Source organism: Choloepus didactylus, chromosome 6 (assembly GCF_015220235.1).
Source record: "Choloepus didactylus isolate mChoDid1 chromosome 6, mChoDid1.pri, whole genome shotgun sequence".
NCBI classification, from domain to species: domain Eukaryota; kingdom Metazoa; phylum Chordata; class Mammalia; order Pilosa; family Megalonychidae; genus Choloepus; species Choloepus didactylus.
In genome coordinates this window covers 31,735,394-31,753,103 of record NC_051312.1, presented here as the reverse complement: position 1 = coordinate 31,753,103, position 17,710 = coordinate 31,735,394, and the positions used below count along the sequence as shown (strand labels likewise).

Here is a 17,710-nt window from a genome sequence, read left to right as displayed (position 1 = left end):
TGAAGTCAGAGAAATAAAGGGTGAATGGCTAGAAACTCCTTTTTTTCCTAGCTTATTTTCTAGTAAGCTGCACAAGAAGTTCTTGGGCAAAAGACTTAAAACATACATTAGTCCCAAATAATACATTAGAAGTATTAAGGATATATTTTATAGGTCATTGTTTTTGATATCAGGCATGTAGAAATGATGTATTATCTTAGCACTCTGGAATTTCAAAACTATTATTTATGAGCAGTAAAAGCATGATTGGCTTAAAAATTACTTGTCAAATCAATGGATGAGGAAGTAATTACCTCTTTTTGAGGCAGAAGAAGAGGACCAGAGAAGGTTTCACAGAGGAAATGAGTTCTGGTTGTTCCTGACATTTGACTGCGTAAAGAATGAATGGTTGTTGGGCTGGAGGTCAAAGAGGGGAATGGCTTTCTACAAAGCAACTCATATAAAGGCAGGGAAGTGTTAAACAGTATGGTGGGCTCAGAATAACTATATTTGGTATAGTAGGCATTTCAAGAACAATCTGTTCAGAATATTGTCCAAAATGCCATTCCTGACTTTTGTAACATTTAATTCATTTCCAAATAATTTCTGGAACCATGGTACCAACTTGTTTGATTCAGAAACATGTAGTGACATCAGTGAAAATGGTGGAGCAGGTAACTCCATGGGTCCATTCTTCCACAGAAAAATTGAAAATCACAAAGAAACTGTCAGAATTAGAATTATGGAAAATAATCAAAGGTTTACAGGAACCAAGTATAAGCAAAACAAGAAAAAGGTAGCTAAAAAACAATAGGAAAGGTACGCAGCATTTTTACTTGCCCTTGCCCTACCCCTTTTCAGGCTCAGTGGAGGTCTTGAAGATGACAGTCCCCTTGGTTCTGGGGGAAGCAGAGCAGACCTTATTCTCAAAGAACTGCGGTGTTTGCTTGTTCTAATCCGCCTGGGGGCTACCTGTGGGACTGACACAAGGTACTTGCTTTTATTTCACCTAACTTGGAACTCACTCAGGGCAAAAAAGCAGTGGGCATTACTCAGAAACACAGTTTAAGGCAAATGAATGTCCTGCCGCCACCTGGGCAATAGATTGCATTTCAGACAAATAACAGAGCACCAAAAGCCTGGGAAGAAAAGTTGGGGAAGAGAGTTTCTTAGGGAAATTAGAGCATTAAAAAGTACCCAAGTATACTAGGCAACTTAGAAAGCTATGTGCATGCCCAGGGTAAGACCCATATGCAGAAAATACCCAGGAAGACTTTAAGCTTTCACCTCTGGCTGATCTATAGGTACAGCACAAGCAGGAAATGAAGGCAAATGCAGAATTGTAAATAGCTTGGCTAAGTGGTGAAGGACTGCCCCAACACAGAGCCAATATGTAAAGACTGGGAGAGATTTCTCTTTCTTGGCATTCAAGGAAGTTTCCGTCAAAGCACAAGCTCACCACAAAAAAAGAGACTTCAGAATAGTCACCAAGTGAACAGCTATAGCTCACAGCAGGAAACGAAACCCTACTTCCTCCCAGAAGAGGAGGAAGAAACTGATTTCCCAAGTCATTACATTATAATAGTAAAAATGTCCAGTTTTCAACAAAAAAATTACAAGACTTACAAAGAAACAGGAGTATGGCCCACTCAAAGAAGAAATGAACAGAAACTATCCCTGAGAAGCACAGATACTGGACTTACATAAATCAACTGTCTTAAATGTGCTTAAAGAACTAAAGGAAACCAGGGGAACAAAGTCTCAACAAAGTGAGTATCAATATAGAAATAAGAATTGAAAATGAACAGACACTTCTAGGAAGACGGGAGATTAGGAGAGCCAGAGCAAAATTCTCCTCCATGGAAAACACTAGGTAAAGGACAGAAAGCACTCCGGAACAGCAGTTCCAGGGTTCCACTGGCTGTGCAAGGACTTCTACATTCATACGCTGCCGGCGAATGGGCGGTTAGAGGTGGCGGATGAGCGTGGAGGAGAGCAGCTTTCCACGCCCCAGAAACCCTCCTCACCACTTGGGTTGGGTGATAACCCTTCACAGACCTGCGGCCAAGGGCGCCCATACCAGGGATTAACAGTTGGAGCAGGCAGACGAGTGCAGAAGGGGGCAGTTTCCCACAACCCATGCAGCCATCTTTGCCACTGGCTGGGAGATAACCCCTCACAGCCCCATGGCTAGGAGCTTGCTTGAAAGAATTTGGGATATGGCAGGCTTGAGATGGTATCCAGCCTTCCTCCATGGAAGCCTATGGTGTACACAGCCTAGAGGTAAGGCTCACGAAGTGCCAAGAGCCCTCCCCTAATCCCAGGGACTCGTGGATGCATGAAAACAGGGACTGCGGGGCACCTGAGCTGGAAGGTGAGATGCGTAGCTCTGCAGCCCCAGAGTACTCCACCAGCAGCCCTGCAAATGACCAGGACCACTGTGTCCTGGAGTGAACTTCCTGCCAAACTGCAGGGCACCACCCTACACCCACAGGGCTGACAGCCCCCAGTGCACACGGACAATTGGTGCATTGATTGGACTTCTACGTGGTTAGGAACCCCACTCAGTGTGTAGACAAAGCTGGGGAGAACTGGCTTGAGAGCAAAAGATAGCTCAAGAGCACCATCTGCTGGTAGGTTGAGAAAGTGCACTCCACCAAGCTGTAGCTCCACTAAATTATAGATAAATGTTCAAATAACCCTGCATATCGTAAAAGAATCCTATCAAGGTAAGCAAATGCCAAGAGGCCAAAAACAACAGAAAATTATAAAGCATATGAAGAAATCAGAAGATATGGATACCCCAAATGTCCAAATCAAAAAGCCAGAGTAGACACAGAGCTTGGGGAAATTAAAGAAGTACACACAAACATCAATATCATGCTCAGGATACAAAGGACATGAAGAAGACTCTAGAATAGCATAAAGAAGAATGTGCAAAAGTAAATTAAAAAAAAATAGTGGATCTTACAGAATTAAGATACCGTTGATCAAATTAAAAATATTTTTGATACATAACAGATTTGAAGAGGCAGAAGAATCTTGAGGATAGAGAGATGGAAAATGAAGGCACAAAAGAACAAATGGTGAAAAAAATTGAAAAATTTGAACCAGATCTCAGGGAAATGATGGACAACATGAAGCGCACAAATACTAGAATCATTGATGTTCCTGAAGGTGAAGAGAAAAGGGCTAGGAAGAGTATTCAAAGATATTGTTGGGGAAAACTTCCCAACTCTTCTAAACGACATAAATATGCAAAGATGCCCAATTAACCCCAAATAGAATAAATCCAAATAAACCAACTCTGAGACATACTCTGATCAGACTGTCAAATGTTGAAGAGGAGAAAGTTCTGAAAGCAGCAAGGGGGAAGCAATTCACCACACACAAGGGAAACAACATAAGTATTGACTACTCAGCGGACACTATGGAGGTGAGAAAGCAGTGGTATGATACATTTAAAATTCTGAAAGAGAAAAATTGCCAGCCAAGAATTCTTTATCCAGCAAAGCTCTCCTTCAAAACTGAGGGAGAGCTTAAAATTTTCACAGACAAACAAATGCTGAAAGAATTTGTTAACAGGAGATCTGCCCTATAAAAAATGCTAAAGGGAGCTCTATCAGCAGGGAAAAAAAAGAAAGGAGAGAGTGGTCTGGAGAAGGGCACAGAACTGATGAGTTTTAGTAAGGGTAACTTAAAGGAAATAAAAAGAGAAAGGGAAAAAATAGGTCTGACAAATAGAAACCAAAGGATAGGATGGCTGATTCAAGAACTGCCTTCACAGCAATAACATTGAATGTGAGTGGATTAAACTTCCCAATTAAAAATATATAGATTTGCATAATGGATTAAAAAATATGAACCATCAGTGTGCTGAATACAAGAGACTCTTCTGAGACCCAGCAACACAAAGAAATTGAAAGTGAAAGGATGGAAAAAAAATATTCCATGCAAGCTACAGCCAAAAGAAAGCAGGGATAGCAATACTAGTTTCAGATAAAGTAGACTTTAAATGCCAGGATGTCATAAAAGACAAAGTAGGACACTATATACTAATAAAAGGAACAATTCACCAAGAAGAAATAATCATAAATGCTTATGCACCCACTCAAGGTGCTCCAAAATACATGAGACAAACATTAGCAAGAATGAAGGAAGCAACAGACATTTCCACAATAATCGTGGGAGACTTCAATACAACACTCTCTCCTACAGATACATCAACCAGTCAGTGGACCAATAAAGAAATCGATAACCTAACAAGGTCATAAACAAATTAGACTAACAGACATATATAGAGCATTAGATCCCAAATAACCAGGATATAAATCCTTCTTTAATGCTCATGGAACTTTCTCCAGGATAGATCATATGCTGGGGCATAAAATAAGCCTCTATAAATTTAAAAATATTGAAATTATTCAAAGCATACTCTCTGACCACAAAGAATGCAACTAGAAGTCAATAACTACCAAACATCTAGAACATTCACAAATATCTGGAGATTAAACAACACACTCATAAACAATCAGTGGGCCAAAGAAGAAATTGCAAGAGAAATAGCTAAATATCTAGAGGAATGAAAACGAGAACACAACATATCAAAACTTACAGGATGTAGCAAAGGCGTTATTGAGAGGAAATTTTATAGCTCTAAATGCATACATTAAAAGGAAGAAAGAGCAAAAATCAAAGAACTAATGGAACAATTGAAGAAGCTAGAAAATGATCAGCAAACTAATCCTAAAGCAAGTAGGAGAAAAGAAGTAAGGATTAAAGCAGAAATACATGATATGGAGAACAACAACAACAAAAGAATAAACATCATCAAAAATTGGTTCTTTGAGAAGGTCCACAAGATTGACAAACCCTTAGCTAAACTGACAAAGTCAAAAAGACAGAAGAAACAAATAAACAAAATAATAAATGAGAGGGGGGACATCACTGAGGATCCTGAAGAAATTAAAAAAAATCATAAGAGGATACTATGAACAACTGTATGCCAACAAACTAGACAACTTAGAGGAAATGGATAATTTCCTGGAAACACATGAACAACCTAGATTGACCAGAGAAGAAACTGAAGACCTCAACAAACCAATCAAAAGTAAAGAGCCAGTCAGTCATCAAACAGCTTCCTACAAATAAAAGCCCTGGGCCAGATGGCTTTACAGGGGGAGTCTACAAAACTTTCCAAAGAGAACTGACACCATTTCTACTCAAACTCTTCCAAAAAACTGAAGAAACTAGAACACCACCTAACTCATTTTATGACGCCAACATCACTCTAATTCCCAAACCAGATAAAGATGCTACAAGAAAGGAAAACTATAGGCCAATCTCCCTGATGAAGATAGATGCAAAAATTCTCAACAAAATACTTGCAGGTCATATCCGAACACACATTAAAAAAATCAGACACCATGACCAAGTGGGGTTCATCCCAAGCATGCACAGATGGTTCAACATGAGAAAATCAATGTAATACAACACATTAACAAAACAAAGGGAAAAATCAAATGATACATCTCAACAGATGCTGAAAAAGCCATTAGACAAAATTCAGCATTCTTTTTTGATAAAAACACTTCAAAAGGTAGGAACTGAAGGAAATCTTCCTCAATATGATAAAGCGCATATATGAAAAACCCACAGCCAGTATAGTACTCAATGGTGAGATACTGAAAGTCTTCCCTCTAAGATCAGGAATGAAATAAGGATGCCCGCTGTCACCACTGTTATTTAACATTGTGCTAGAAGTGCTAGCCAGAGCAATCCGACAAGACAAAGAAAAGGAATCCAAATTGGATATGAAGAAGTAAAACTATCATTATTTGCGGATGATATGATCTTATATTTGGAAAACCCTGAGAAATTGATGACACAGCTACTTGAGCTAATAAATTTAGCAAAGCAGTGGAATACAAGATTAATGCACATAAGTCAGTAATGTTCCTATAGATTAGAAATGACCTATATGAAGAGACACCCAAGAAAATATTCCATTTGCAATAAAAACTGAAAAAATCAAATACCTAGGTATAAAGTTAACCAAGAATGTAAATGGCCTCTACACATATATGTACATATGTTTACTAAAAGAAATAAAAAGGGACCTAAAGAGATGGAAAGATATTCTTTGTTCATGGATCAGAAGGCTAAATGTTAATATGTCAGTCCTACCTAAACTGATCTACAGATTAAATGCAATTCTAATCAAAATTCCAAAACCTATTTTGTAGACTCGGACACGCTAGTTATCAAATTTATTTGGAAGGGAAAGATGCCTCAAATTGCTAAAAACATTCTAAAAAAGAAAAACAAAGTGGGAGGACTTACACTTCCTGACTTTGAAGCCTACTATAAAGCCAACTTAAACGAAAAAAGTATTTGGAAACCATGTATCTGATAAGAGACTGATATCTTGCATATAAAGAAACCCTACAACTTAATGACAATAGTACAAACAGCCCAATTACAAAATGGGCAAAAGACATGAAAGGCATTTTTCTGAAGAGGAAATACAAATGGCTAAAAAACACATGAAAAAATGTTCATATTCACTAGCTATTAAAAATTAAAACCACAAGATATCATCTCACACTGATAAGAATAGCTGCCATTAAACAAAGCGGAAACTACAAATCCTGGAGAGGATGTGGAGAAACTGGAACTCTTTTTCATTGCTGGTGGGACTGTATAATGGTACAGCCACTCTGAAGACAGTTGGCAGTTCCTCAGAAATCTAGATATCCAGTTACCCTATGATCCAGCAATTTCACGTCTTGGTATATACTCAGAAGATCTGAAAGCAGTGACACAAACAGGTATTTGCACACTGACATTCATAGCAGCATTGTTCACAATTGCCAAGAGATGGAAGCAATCCAAATGTCCTTCAACAGATGAGTGGATAAACAAAATGTGGTATATACACACAATGGAATACTACGCAGCAGTAAGGAACATACGTTGTGAAACATATGACAACATGGATGAACCTTGAAGATACAATGCTGAGTGAAATAAGCCAGACACAAAAAGAGATAATTGTGTGTTATCATTAATGTGAACTCCGTGAAAAAATGTAACATATGTGTCTTATAATGTAGAAGATAGAGGTCCTAGAGATGGTCAGAAACTAGTGAAGGGGGAATGATAATCTAATATGTACAGATACAATGAGGGTGAACTTAATGGTATGGAAACAGTCAGGTGTGACTATGGTTCGTTAATGGGATTGTAAGTATCAGTGATATGCTGAAGGTGAACGTGTTTGTAAATGGTTGTTTAAAGGCATGTAACCCACAGAGTAGCATCACAAACCTAAATAATTGTTAGTATGATATACTTATAAAGTATGACACTGGTTTAGTGGGTTAACCGATGGTATGGAAAAACTACACATTACAAATTAAAGATTATATTTAATAGGAATATCTTACCAATACTACACTAACACTAGGGATGAATAATTAGCAGCTGATAAGAGCTCTGGGATTATAATTGTTTACAGTTGAGAATGATGATTGTACAACTAAGTGAAGATAATGTAAGAAACGGACTGTTTACCTTGGGATAGAATATGTATTAAGTGAAATTAGGAACCCACTACTTAATAAATCAAGCCCTCAACGTGAGGCTTGCTCTTGAGAAATTTAGGGTTGTAAATGGGAGGCTGAGCCCTCCTATAATTATGCGTAATAGGCACTCCCAGGGAACCTCTTGTTGCTCAGATGTGGCCTTTCTCTCTGTAAGCCCAACTTGAGAAATAAATTTATTAACCCCTACCCCCACGAGGGACATGACTTCCAGGGGAATGAATCTCCCTGGCAACGTGGGACATGACTATCAGGAATGAGCCTGGCACTGGCAGCAAGGGTTTGAAAATGCCTACTTGACCAAAGGGGGAAAAAAAGGTATGCTGAGGTCACAGTGGCTGAGAGATCACAAATAGAGTTGTGAGAAGCTATCCTGGAGGTCTGTCTTATGCAAGCTCCAGCTAGACATCCCAAATGGTCACAGTATGCCATGCCCTTACCAAAAGTAGTCCCAAAATACCTAGGCTCCTAACTGAGATTCTATAAAAGATTCACTCACTATGTTTTCTCTCTCAGAAACTTAAATCCACCAGTGTTTCTATGCTAGACAAGTCCTAAAATCCAGAGGCAACAGCCTCTTTAAGATCAACAATCAGATGCAGCCCCCTTTCCAATATTGTTGACACCCCCTTTCAATATGAACAAGTGAAGGTGCTCACTGCCTAGACACCCCTGAAGATGGAGAAAGATTTAAGTGAGCGGAAGGGGTAGCAACAAACAGGATAAGATTTAACAAAGGTCTATGAATGCTATAACTTTATATATATATATATATAGATAGATGCTGGGGTGTTGGAATAGCTGGAAGGATGTAAATGACATGGTGGAACTTGAACCTACAACATGCTTTCAAATTTGCTCTATAGCTACTCATTGAATTGTGCTTTCAAAGTCTTTACCTTTCTGTATATACCTCATATTGCATAATTGGGAAAGAACTGAGACTGTTTAACTGTAATGCATAACAATTTTTGAAATTACCTATATTACTTCTTGGTGAGCTGTACATCGAAAGTTAACACCTTTCTGTATGTATGTTATATTTTACAGTAATGGAAATAGCTAAAGTTGTGGAACTGTGACCCATGACATTCTTTGAAATTTGCTCTCGAACTACTTGTTGAATTGTACATTGAAAGCTATCGCTATTATGTATAAATGTTAAAGTTCGTAATAAAAAAAAATGAATAGAGCCTTAGAGACCTGTGGGATACCAGCAAGTGTACCAAGATATGCAAATCAGGAGTCCCAGGAGAGGAGAGAAAGGAATATTTGAAGAAATAATGTTCAAAAACTTCCATGTGATGAAAGACATGGAATCACAACAAACTCCAAGAAGTATAAACACAAAGAGACCCACACCCAGACACATTATAATCAAATTGTCAAAAGACAAAGACAAAGAGAATCTTGGCAACAGCAAGAAAGAAGGGACTTGTCACCACAAGGGAGTCACAATAATATTATCAGCCAATTTTTCATCAGAAACATCCCTAAGCCAGAAGGCAGTGTGATGATATTAAAATGCTGAAAGAAAAAACTGGCAACCAAGAATTCTACATCAGGGAAAACAACCCCTTAAAAATGAAGAAGAAATTAGGACATTCTCAGTAACAAAAGCTGAAGGAGTTCACTGCTAGTAGACCTACTGGAGAAGAAATGCTAAAGGGAATCCTTCAGGCTGAAATGAAACTAGAAGGTAACTCAAAGCCATAAAAGAAAGAACAAACACCAGCAGAGATAACTGCATAGGTAAACATAAAAGCCAATATTATTGGTATGTAATACTTTTTGTTTCTTATATAATTTAAAATTGGAATGCATAAAACAATTCTAAGTCTATGTTAGTAGGCACACAATGAATGAAGATGTAATTTGTGACAATAACAAGGTGGAGTTTCAGAAGGAGCTGTATAGGAGCAGCTTTCATACTCTACTGAAACTAAGTTGGTATCAACTCAAACAACGTTATAAATCGGGAAGTTAACTGTAATCCCACAGTAATGTCTATGAAAATAACTAAAAATCACACAGAAAAGGAAACAAAAAGGAAATCAAACTAAATACAAAAGATACAAAATACAAAAATACAAAAAAAATCAACTAAATACAAAAGGCAGTTAACGGAGGAAACGAGGGACAAAAAAAGTATAATCATGCAGGAAACAAATAGCAAAATGGCAAAAATAAATCTTTCTTTTCAATAATTACTTTAAATGTAATTAAAACTGCTACTCAAAAAACTGATCCAACTATATGCTACCTACAAGACTCACTTTTTAGATCCAAAGACAAAAAAGGTGAAAGTGAAATGATGAAAAATGGTATTTGATGTGAACAGTAACCAAGAGAGCCAGGGGACTATGCTAATATCAGACAAAATAGTCTTCAAGACAAAATTATTATAACAAAGGTCATTATAAGTTGTAAAAACCAATTCATCAAGAAACTATTAACACTTATAAACATATATACACCTCACAAAAAAGCATGCAAATATATGAAGCAAACATTGAAAAAATTCAAAGAAGAAATAAGTGAGCTCTACAACAATAAAGACTTTAATACACCACTTTCAATAATGGACAGAATATCTAGACTGAAGATCAATAAAGAAATAGAAGAGTTAAACAATGCTATAAGCCAACTATATCTAACAGACATATATAGAAAACACTTTACCCAGTATCAGCAGAGTACACATTCTTCAAATACACATGAAACATTCTCCAGGATAGACCATATGTTGGGCCACAAAATAAGTCTCAATAAATTAAAAAAGACTTGAAATCATGCCAAGTATCTTCTCCAACCACAATAGAAAACTAGAAATCAGTAACAGAAGGAAGACTGAAAAATTCACAATTATGTTCACAATTAAGCAACACACTCTTAAATAACCAATGGGCCATAGAGATCAGAAAATACCCGGAACGAATGAAAAGGAAAACACAAAACTTATGAGATGCAGCAAAAGCAGTGCTCAGAGGAATTTTATAGCTGTAAATGCCTACTTTAAAATAGAAGAAAACTTTATGTCTCAACATATAGAAATATAAGAGCAAATGAAATCCAAAGCTAGCAGCAGGAAATAATAGATTCAAATGGAGATGAACAAAATGGAAAATAGGAAAATGATTGAGACTCAGGATCAACAAAACTGACAAACCTTTAGCCAGACTAACTAAGAAAGAGTGAAGACTCAACTGAAATCACAAATGAAGGTGGGGACATTTTAAAAATAAAAATAAAAATAAAAATAAAAATAAAAAAAAAATGAAAGATATTCTGTACCTTATCCTTTTTTCCTTTTTTCGTCTTCTCTGGAGGTGGCATTCTGGGAGCTGGTGGTGGTGGTGGTGGAGGGGGAGGGGGAGGAGGTGGTGGTTCTATAATGGTGGTGGTAGTAGGCATAGCAACTCGGGCTTGGACTGGCTGCAATGTGGGAGCAGTCACTCCAATGGGAACAGAACATTCAGTATAGTTCATAATTGCAGGTGCTGCTGCAAGTCCTAGGAAATTTGACTGTAGGCCCATTCCTCTGGCCTGATGTCCAATTCCCGTGGCCGGATGGCTAACAGATATTGCCTGGTGTCCAATTCCTGTGGTCTGGTGACCAATTCCCGTCACCTGGTGACCTAACATAGACACAATACAAAATGATACTATAAAAAGGACATTGTCACAAGGTCAGAAACAAGGAAAAGAAGGAAAAAGGAACTGGGGATTATATCACCTACAAATTGATTTTAATACACCTTTTCCTTAAAAAAAAAAAATATGGCCACATTTGGCTGGTAACAAAATATCAATTACTGAATACCTTAGCATTTAGGTACTTAAAACATTAATATTGCTGATGTATGTAAATAACATGGAAAAAGATGTGAAAAGATATATGCCTATTAACAGTGGCTTTTAGTAACTGAAAGAAATACATGTAAACAGATGTTGCAATCAAAAGCCTTTTAATATTTCTTCAATTTATGAGTGCTAATGCTGGAAAGAAAGAAAGAAACAATACACTAAGAAAAACACTTTAATCATGATGCTTACTTGTAGTTATAGTTGACTGGCTATAGAGGACAGGAGAACTGCCAATGGTAGCTGATCTCTGAACTACTGCGGTACTAATTTCTGTAGCTTTTCTCTTTACCGCTTTAGTGGAAGGAGAACTAGAGATGCTAGAATCAACTGAACTCTGAAACACAAACACTCTGGTTAGTGACTGAAAGCCCTGGTTTAAATATCCTGTTCTAAAATAAAATACGGTGTCAATCATGCTCTGATTCCCCCCGAAACTCTTTAGAATTTCAAATGGCATCACTCACCTGGCTAGTTACAACTATAGTTTGTCCCGAAGATTTCAGAGGAGTATCCTCCTCTGTTCCTGGGGCAGGAGGCTCCTCACTTCCCTCATCCTCCATCTCTACTTCCTGGATTTCACCATCTTCTACAGGAGGAGGTGGGGGGGGAGGAGGAGGAGGAGATTCCGGGGGTGGAGGTGGGGGTGGTGGCATTTCCAAGGGTAGTGGAGGTTGAAGCACAGGCACATTTGACTGAAGGAGGGTCCAAAATGGAGTAAGCGGCATGAGTGATGAAGAAGAAACTTGGCCAGAAAAGGACTCTTTACAAACAGAACCTATGAAAACAGACAAGAGTCAGGGAAAAAGCAAAACAAAAATCCATGGCTCATACTCAAAGAGATGCTGTTATCAGTGAAACAAAATACCAACAAAATGGGAACCTAGTTCAGTGTATAAAGTAGTGTAAAACAGCAGGGACTGGATCCCTTTTCCCTAACAAAATTTCATGCACAGGCACCTCCTCTACACTGATGTCACTGAAATAATAAAAAAGTTAAGTTCACAAATGACTTCCATAGAAAGATGGAATCTCTTTTATGAACCTCATAGTTAGCACTCCCTCCAGCTGTGCTATACAAACCTATTCCTCAGGCACAAATTTCTGGATGAGAAGCACATCAACTCAATGAAAAGTCTGAGAGGTCATCTGAATCTACAGTTTAAAGTTTTTTATTTCAAACATCCAGGTTCAACATACACAACTAAAAGGCAACACTGGGGTTGTTTTTATTTCAAAAGTGAAGAGGTGAGTGAATGATGTGCGTTTGCAGTATTGATTTCATGTACTTTTATTTCTTAGTGAACTAGATAAGTGATTGGGGATGACCCAGAGAAGTACCCATTCAAAACACACAAATTCTACCCATTTGAATTAATTTGGGTTACTAACTTTAAAAAATCCATTTGCAAGGTGCTACTGTCAACTTATTACTCCTTCAAACCTTTGTGCGAATTACATTTATTTGCTAAATCACAGAAACACAAATCAAGGAAAGCAATTTTTATTTTTGTGATGAGAAAAGTGAAATTCAGGAGGACAAATCTTAAAGGTAAACGATACCTAAGACACACACAAAAAAGTGTTTGAAGATGCAGAGGATTTTGAAATTGCTGTTGGGACATTTGAATTTGAGTTAAGAAATCAGCGCTAGTCTGAAAAGCTGCAGGATCAGCTTTCTTCAAATTCTGCAAAAGCCACGGTTAACTGTTGTCCTTTCCCTGGTAGGAAAAGCTAAAAAGATTAGAGAAAATAGGATATACTTACTTGTAGCCTTCCCCATCCCTCTTTACCATCAATGGAAAAATTTCACAATATTTGGGACTATCAGATATATATCCCAGGAATGTTGAATGGGATTTTCTCCCTAAAATCATAGAATTTAGGAGCAGAAGAGACATGATAAATCACTAGTTTAACCCCCTCATTTTAAAGGTAATGAAACCAGCAGGGAACAGACTTGCCCAAGATCATACAGCTATTTGTGGCCAGGCCTGAGCCAGAGCCTAGGTCTGATTTCTAACCTAGTGCTTTTTGTTTTACCAATAAGTTCTGGTGAAAGATCAGGAGTCCAAGAGCTTTAGAAGGCGCAATCAAATAGATCTCACCTCTCATAGAATACAGGCAGTCACCTGTTAAACTTCACAGTCAAAAATGGTGGATTAAATAAGGGCTCAATTATAAAAGGCTCTAAGGCAAGGAGCAGTTCAAAGTATACTCAGTTCAAAGTATACAACACTGGTGTGCAAAAAGCTAGAGCCAAAGTGACCAAGAACCATTTGAATTTATAATAGCTTTACATTTCATGAAACACATAAATGAAGCATTGTATAAAAGGACTTTAAGAACGTGATTCACAGGGTTACTTTAATTACTTTCAGAAGTTGTTTAATGCTAAGGAAAAGGGTGATGAAAAAAATTTACCAGAAAACAGGAATGCAGTTTTTCAGTTGTAAGACTTCAGATATGTCATTAAGCTTTTGTATTTGGCCATATCTAATCTGAATTTATATACTAAGTTTGAGACAAAGTCTGGGAATGGCCAAGCAGCCAGATTATATACTACATCAAGATCACATCAGAACTAAAGTAAAAACAGTGAAGATTAACAAAACATTAAACTTCCTTCCACTAAACCAACCACAATGCCAGGTAAATAAATGTCAGATTTTATGTATTAGTAGGTTTTTCATCTAATGGCATAATACAACATTAATAAATTATGATGGTGACATGCTACTATGCAGAGGAACTAAAGGTAACAAAGTAGGGTCAAGGTTAATAATGTGGTTTACAACCTTCAGCAAAGCTAATCAGAATTAAACTTCATGTTAACTTTGAGAGTAACTAGATTTGAACAATCCCAATACTAAGTTTACCTGAAACATAAAGCTGTGTCTTAACACTGGTAATTACCTCCTTTAGTTTAAACACAAAGAACTTTAAGACATCCTAGTTTGAATATCCGTGTATGTCACATTATAATTATGCTTCTCCTTATTTTTAAATTTAACCCAGTTGGTATTTATGCCTTTTAAGACCATTTTTTAAGTCTGAAGTCTGAGTAGAGACGGCACAGCTTCTATACTAATAAATGAAAAACTACAAGCTTAAAGAAAACTATGTGGGGATACAAATTCTGAGTTCTTCAAGAACCTTTTTTTCCTATTTATATGCAGGATGCCCACATTGTTTTCCTGTATTCCCCCAAAGAGATAAGCTATTGCTTGGCATTTTGACCTAAGAGGCCAATTCAGAAGTCATCCTACAAATAGATCCATAGGTAGATTAAACAAACAAACAAAAAGTGTACCTGGTTCCTCAGGAGGATAAGTATAGAGCTGCCATATGATCTGGCAATCTCACTACTCGGTATATACTCAGAAAAACTGAAAGCAGGGATGTGAACAGACATTTGCACAACGATGTTCATAGCAGCATTATTTACAACTGCCAAAAGATGGAAACGATTGAGGTGTCCATCAACCGATGAATGGATAAACAAAATGTAGTATTTACATACAATGGATTATGCAGCTGTAACAAAAACTGTCATGATGCGTATGAACACATGGATGAACTCTAAGTACATTATGTTGAGGGAAATAAGTCAGACACAAAAGAACAAATATTGTATGACCCAACTAATATGAACTTTATGACTAGTAAACTCATGGTGTTAATCTCTAGAACACAGGTCACTAGACGATAGAATGAGGGAAGAGAATGGGGTACTGTTGCTTAATTTGTGCAGAATATGTAATAAGGTTGACTGTAAATGTTTGCAAATGGAGGTGATGGAAGCACATTATAGTGAGTATAACTAAACAGCAATGATATGTGGGTGTGATTGTGGTTGAAAGGGAAAGTTTAGGTTAGTGTATGTCACTAGAAGGAAAGCCAGAGGATGAAACATGGGACTGTATAACATAGTGAACTCGCTTCAGGGTGGAATTGTTCTAGAATTAATTAGTGGTGATAAATGCACAACTCTGTGACTATACTAGAAGACACTGATTGCACACTTTAGATGGATTGTATTGTATGTGAATTTATCTCAATAAAACTGCTTTAAAAAATAAAAGGGGGGGGAGAGCAGCTAAATTTAATCCAAGTGACAAAAGCCCAGCTAGACAGATATGTTGGATATCGTGAAATAGCACCCTTTAGTCATTAAATTTTAAAAACAAAGAACATGGATTAAAAATGATTTAGAAAAATGAATAGAATTTTGAAACTTTTTTGCTCCACATAGTGTTGTAAGCTTTAATAGATGATTCTCTTATCGATTTTAGCTACTACTGGGTTATATATATATATAACTTCTTTATAGGCTTAAAATAATGATCAGTATTGCTTTTAAATCCCAAGGATCTATATGATTTGGATTTTATTTAGATCAAGTTTTATCATGTGGTTCCAGGAGCTCTCAATAAAGAAGTTTAAGTATATAAGCTAGTTTATCAGTAGACTTTTTCCTATATCATAACTACTTTTCTTTTAATCAGATGGGAATGGCTCAATATCTTCCTTTTACCAGACAGTTACCAACTGTGTGTGTCATCAACAAAGGGAGAAAACAGCTTAATGCTTAACCCTTAAGTGTTCACAGAACCATCAAAGAAAACACACTAAGAATTGGTAATTCTAGAATATTCAGCTTTGGAACATATGAGAAAGAAAAAAAAAGGCACTACTGCTATTTACCTGACAGTGGAGGAGTGGAATCACCTACCTAGAATCACCACCAAGCCTCCTCAGTTCACTAACTCCTAAAAAGCAAACTAACAAACAAACCTGTCTATCATTGCTACCAAAAGAGGGGGAAAAGCATTCAAAATAAAATCTCTCATGAAAAAGGGAAGGGAAATACAATTTAACTTGAAAAACATACTTATGAAATGTGAAGCAGCATAAAACCACACTTTTACTATCTTCTAAGATTATCACAGGTCATACACCGCTTTTCATTTAGGGTCATCTGATGAAGATTTCTAGGTCATTTAAGAAGTTAACAGAATCATTTGGTACACTATCAGAATTTTTCTGCTGGGATTGGGAAGCCAGGAGAGTACAAAGCAACATTTTTGATAAGAGAGAACAAAAGAATTCAGCTCTTCATTCTTTGTTATTAAAAAATTTCACATCTTCAAAGGCCTGTTCAGAAACCACACTGAAGACTCTTGCCTTCACACGCCATTATTTTAACCAATAGCTACCAGTCTTTGAGATCAAAATGCTGTTAATCATGGTCTTGACTGTGTTTCATTATTCACTTATTTTTGTCACTCAAAATAAAATACTTTGAGGAAAAAGATGACCTTCTTTTGTATATTCACGAATATACAAAATAGCCTCTAGCTACTGTGTAAAAGCTAAACATTTCAGAAATATTCATCAAGTGTTTTAGAGACCCCTAACATGGCAATCAAGCTGGGCTCTTCTGAAGAGTTTTCAGATCCTCAGAGTAACTGAGGAGCTATGAAAACCCTACTTTAAAACACAAATGTGTACAACTAAACTGAATGCTTGTCTTAAGACAAGAGTACCTTAAATGGGATAAGCCATTCTATATTGATTGTTTTATATTTATATTGCCAGTAATTTTCAATAATCAATTATTTTGCTTCTTTGAAACAAGTGTGGTCCTAGTTTTGGGAACATTTCTTCAGATCATTTTGATTTGTGAAAACCACTTATAAAACTAGTGGAGTAGAAAAATGAAGTTGGAATAGCAATAGATTAAGTGTCCCACACTTTAGATGGATTGTACTGTGTGTGAATTTATCTCAATAAAACTGCTTTAAAAAATAAAAAAAAGGAGGGGAGAGCAGCTAAATTTAATATAAGTGACAAAAGACCCGCTTTTAATAAGAACAAATTTTCTTATTATCACTCCACATAGATATTTACAATTCAACTATCTAGTTCCTTAGCATTAATTAGCATTCCTTTTGTTAGACATCCACAGCTTTGAATGTAACAGGATAGAGTGGTTATAAGACAATATTTTAAAGTAAAATATACTGGCTCATCATTTCATTTCTAAACAGTCTGGGATACATGATAATAATAGTATGCTGATTTCTAATCAGTTGTAGCCTTACATCCTTTCGATATAAATCATACAATTCTTTGTTGTTGTTTTCTAGGTCAAGCCACTATTTTTCAATCAGAAGCTCCTGTTATCAGTAGCTTCTTTAATGATATAAATTCATACAAAGTATTTTTTTAACCTAAAATAATTTCTCTCCATTAGTGAT

The 17,710-nt window shown here is 36.7% G+C and overlaps 1 protein-coding gene across 1 annotated transcript in view; it reads right to left on the bottom strand.

The window, feature by feature from the left end:
• Window positions 1–17,710, bottom strand: part of FNBP4 (formin binding protein 4) — a 40,486-nt gene that overhangs the window by 4,837 nt on the left and 17,939 nt on the right. Inside the window, exons 13-15 of the mRNA XM_037838484.1 lie at window positions 11,915–12,225; window positions 11,640–11,784; window positions 10,878–11,221 (exon numbers count right to left, since the gene is read on the bottom strand). Of these exons, the coding sequence (XP_037694412.1) occupies window positions 10,878–11,221; window positions 11,640–11,784; window positions 11,915–12,225 (800 nt within the window). The remainder of the gene's footprint in view (window positions 1–10,877; window positions 11,222–11,639; window positions 11,785–11,914; window positions 12,226–17,710) is intronic.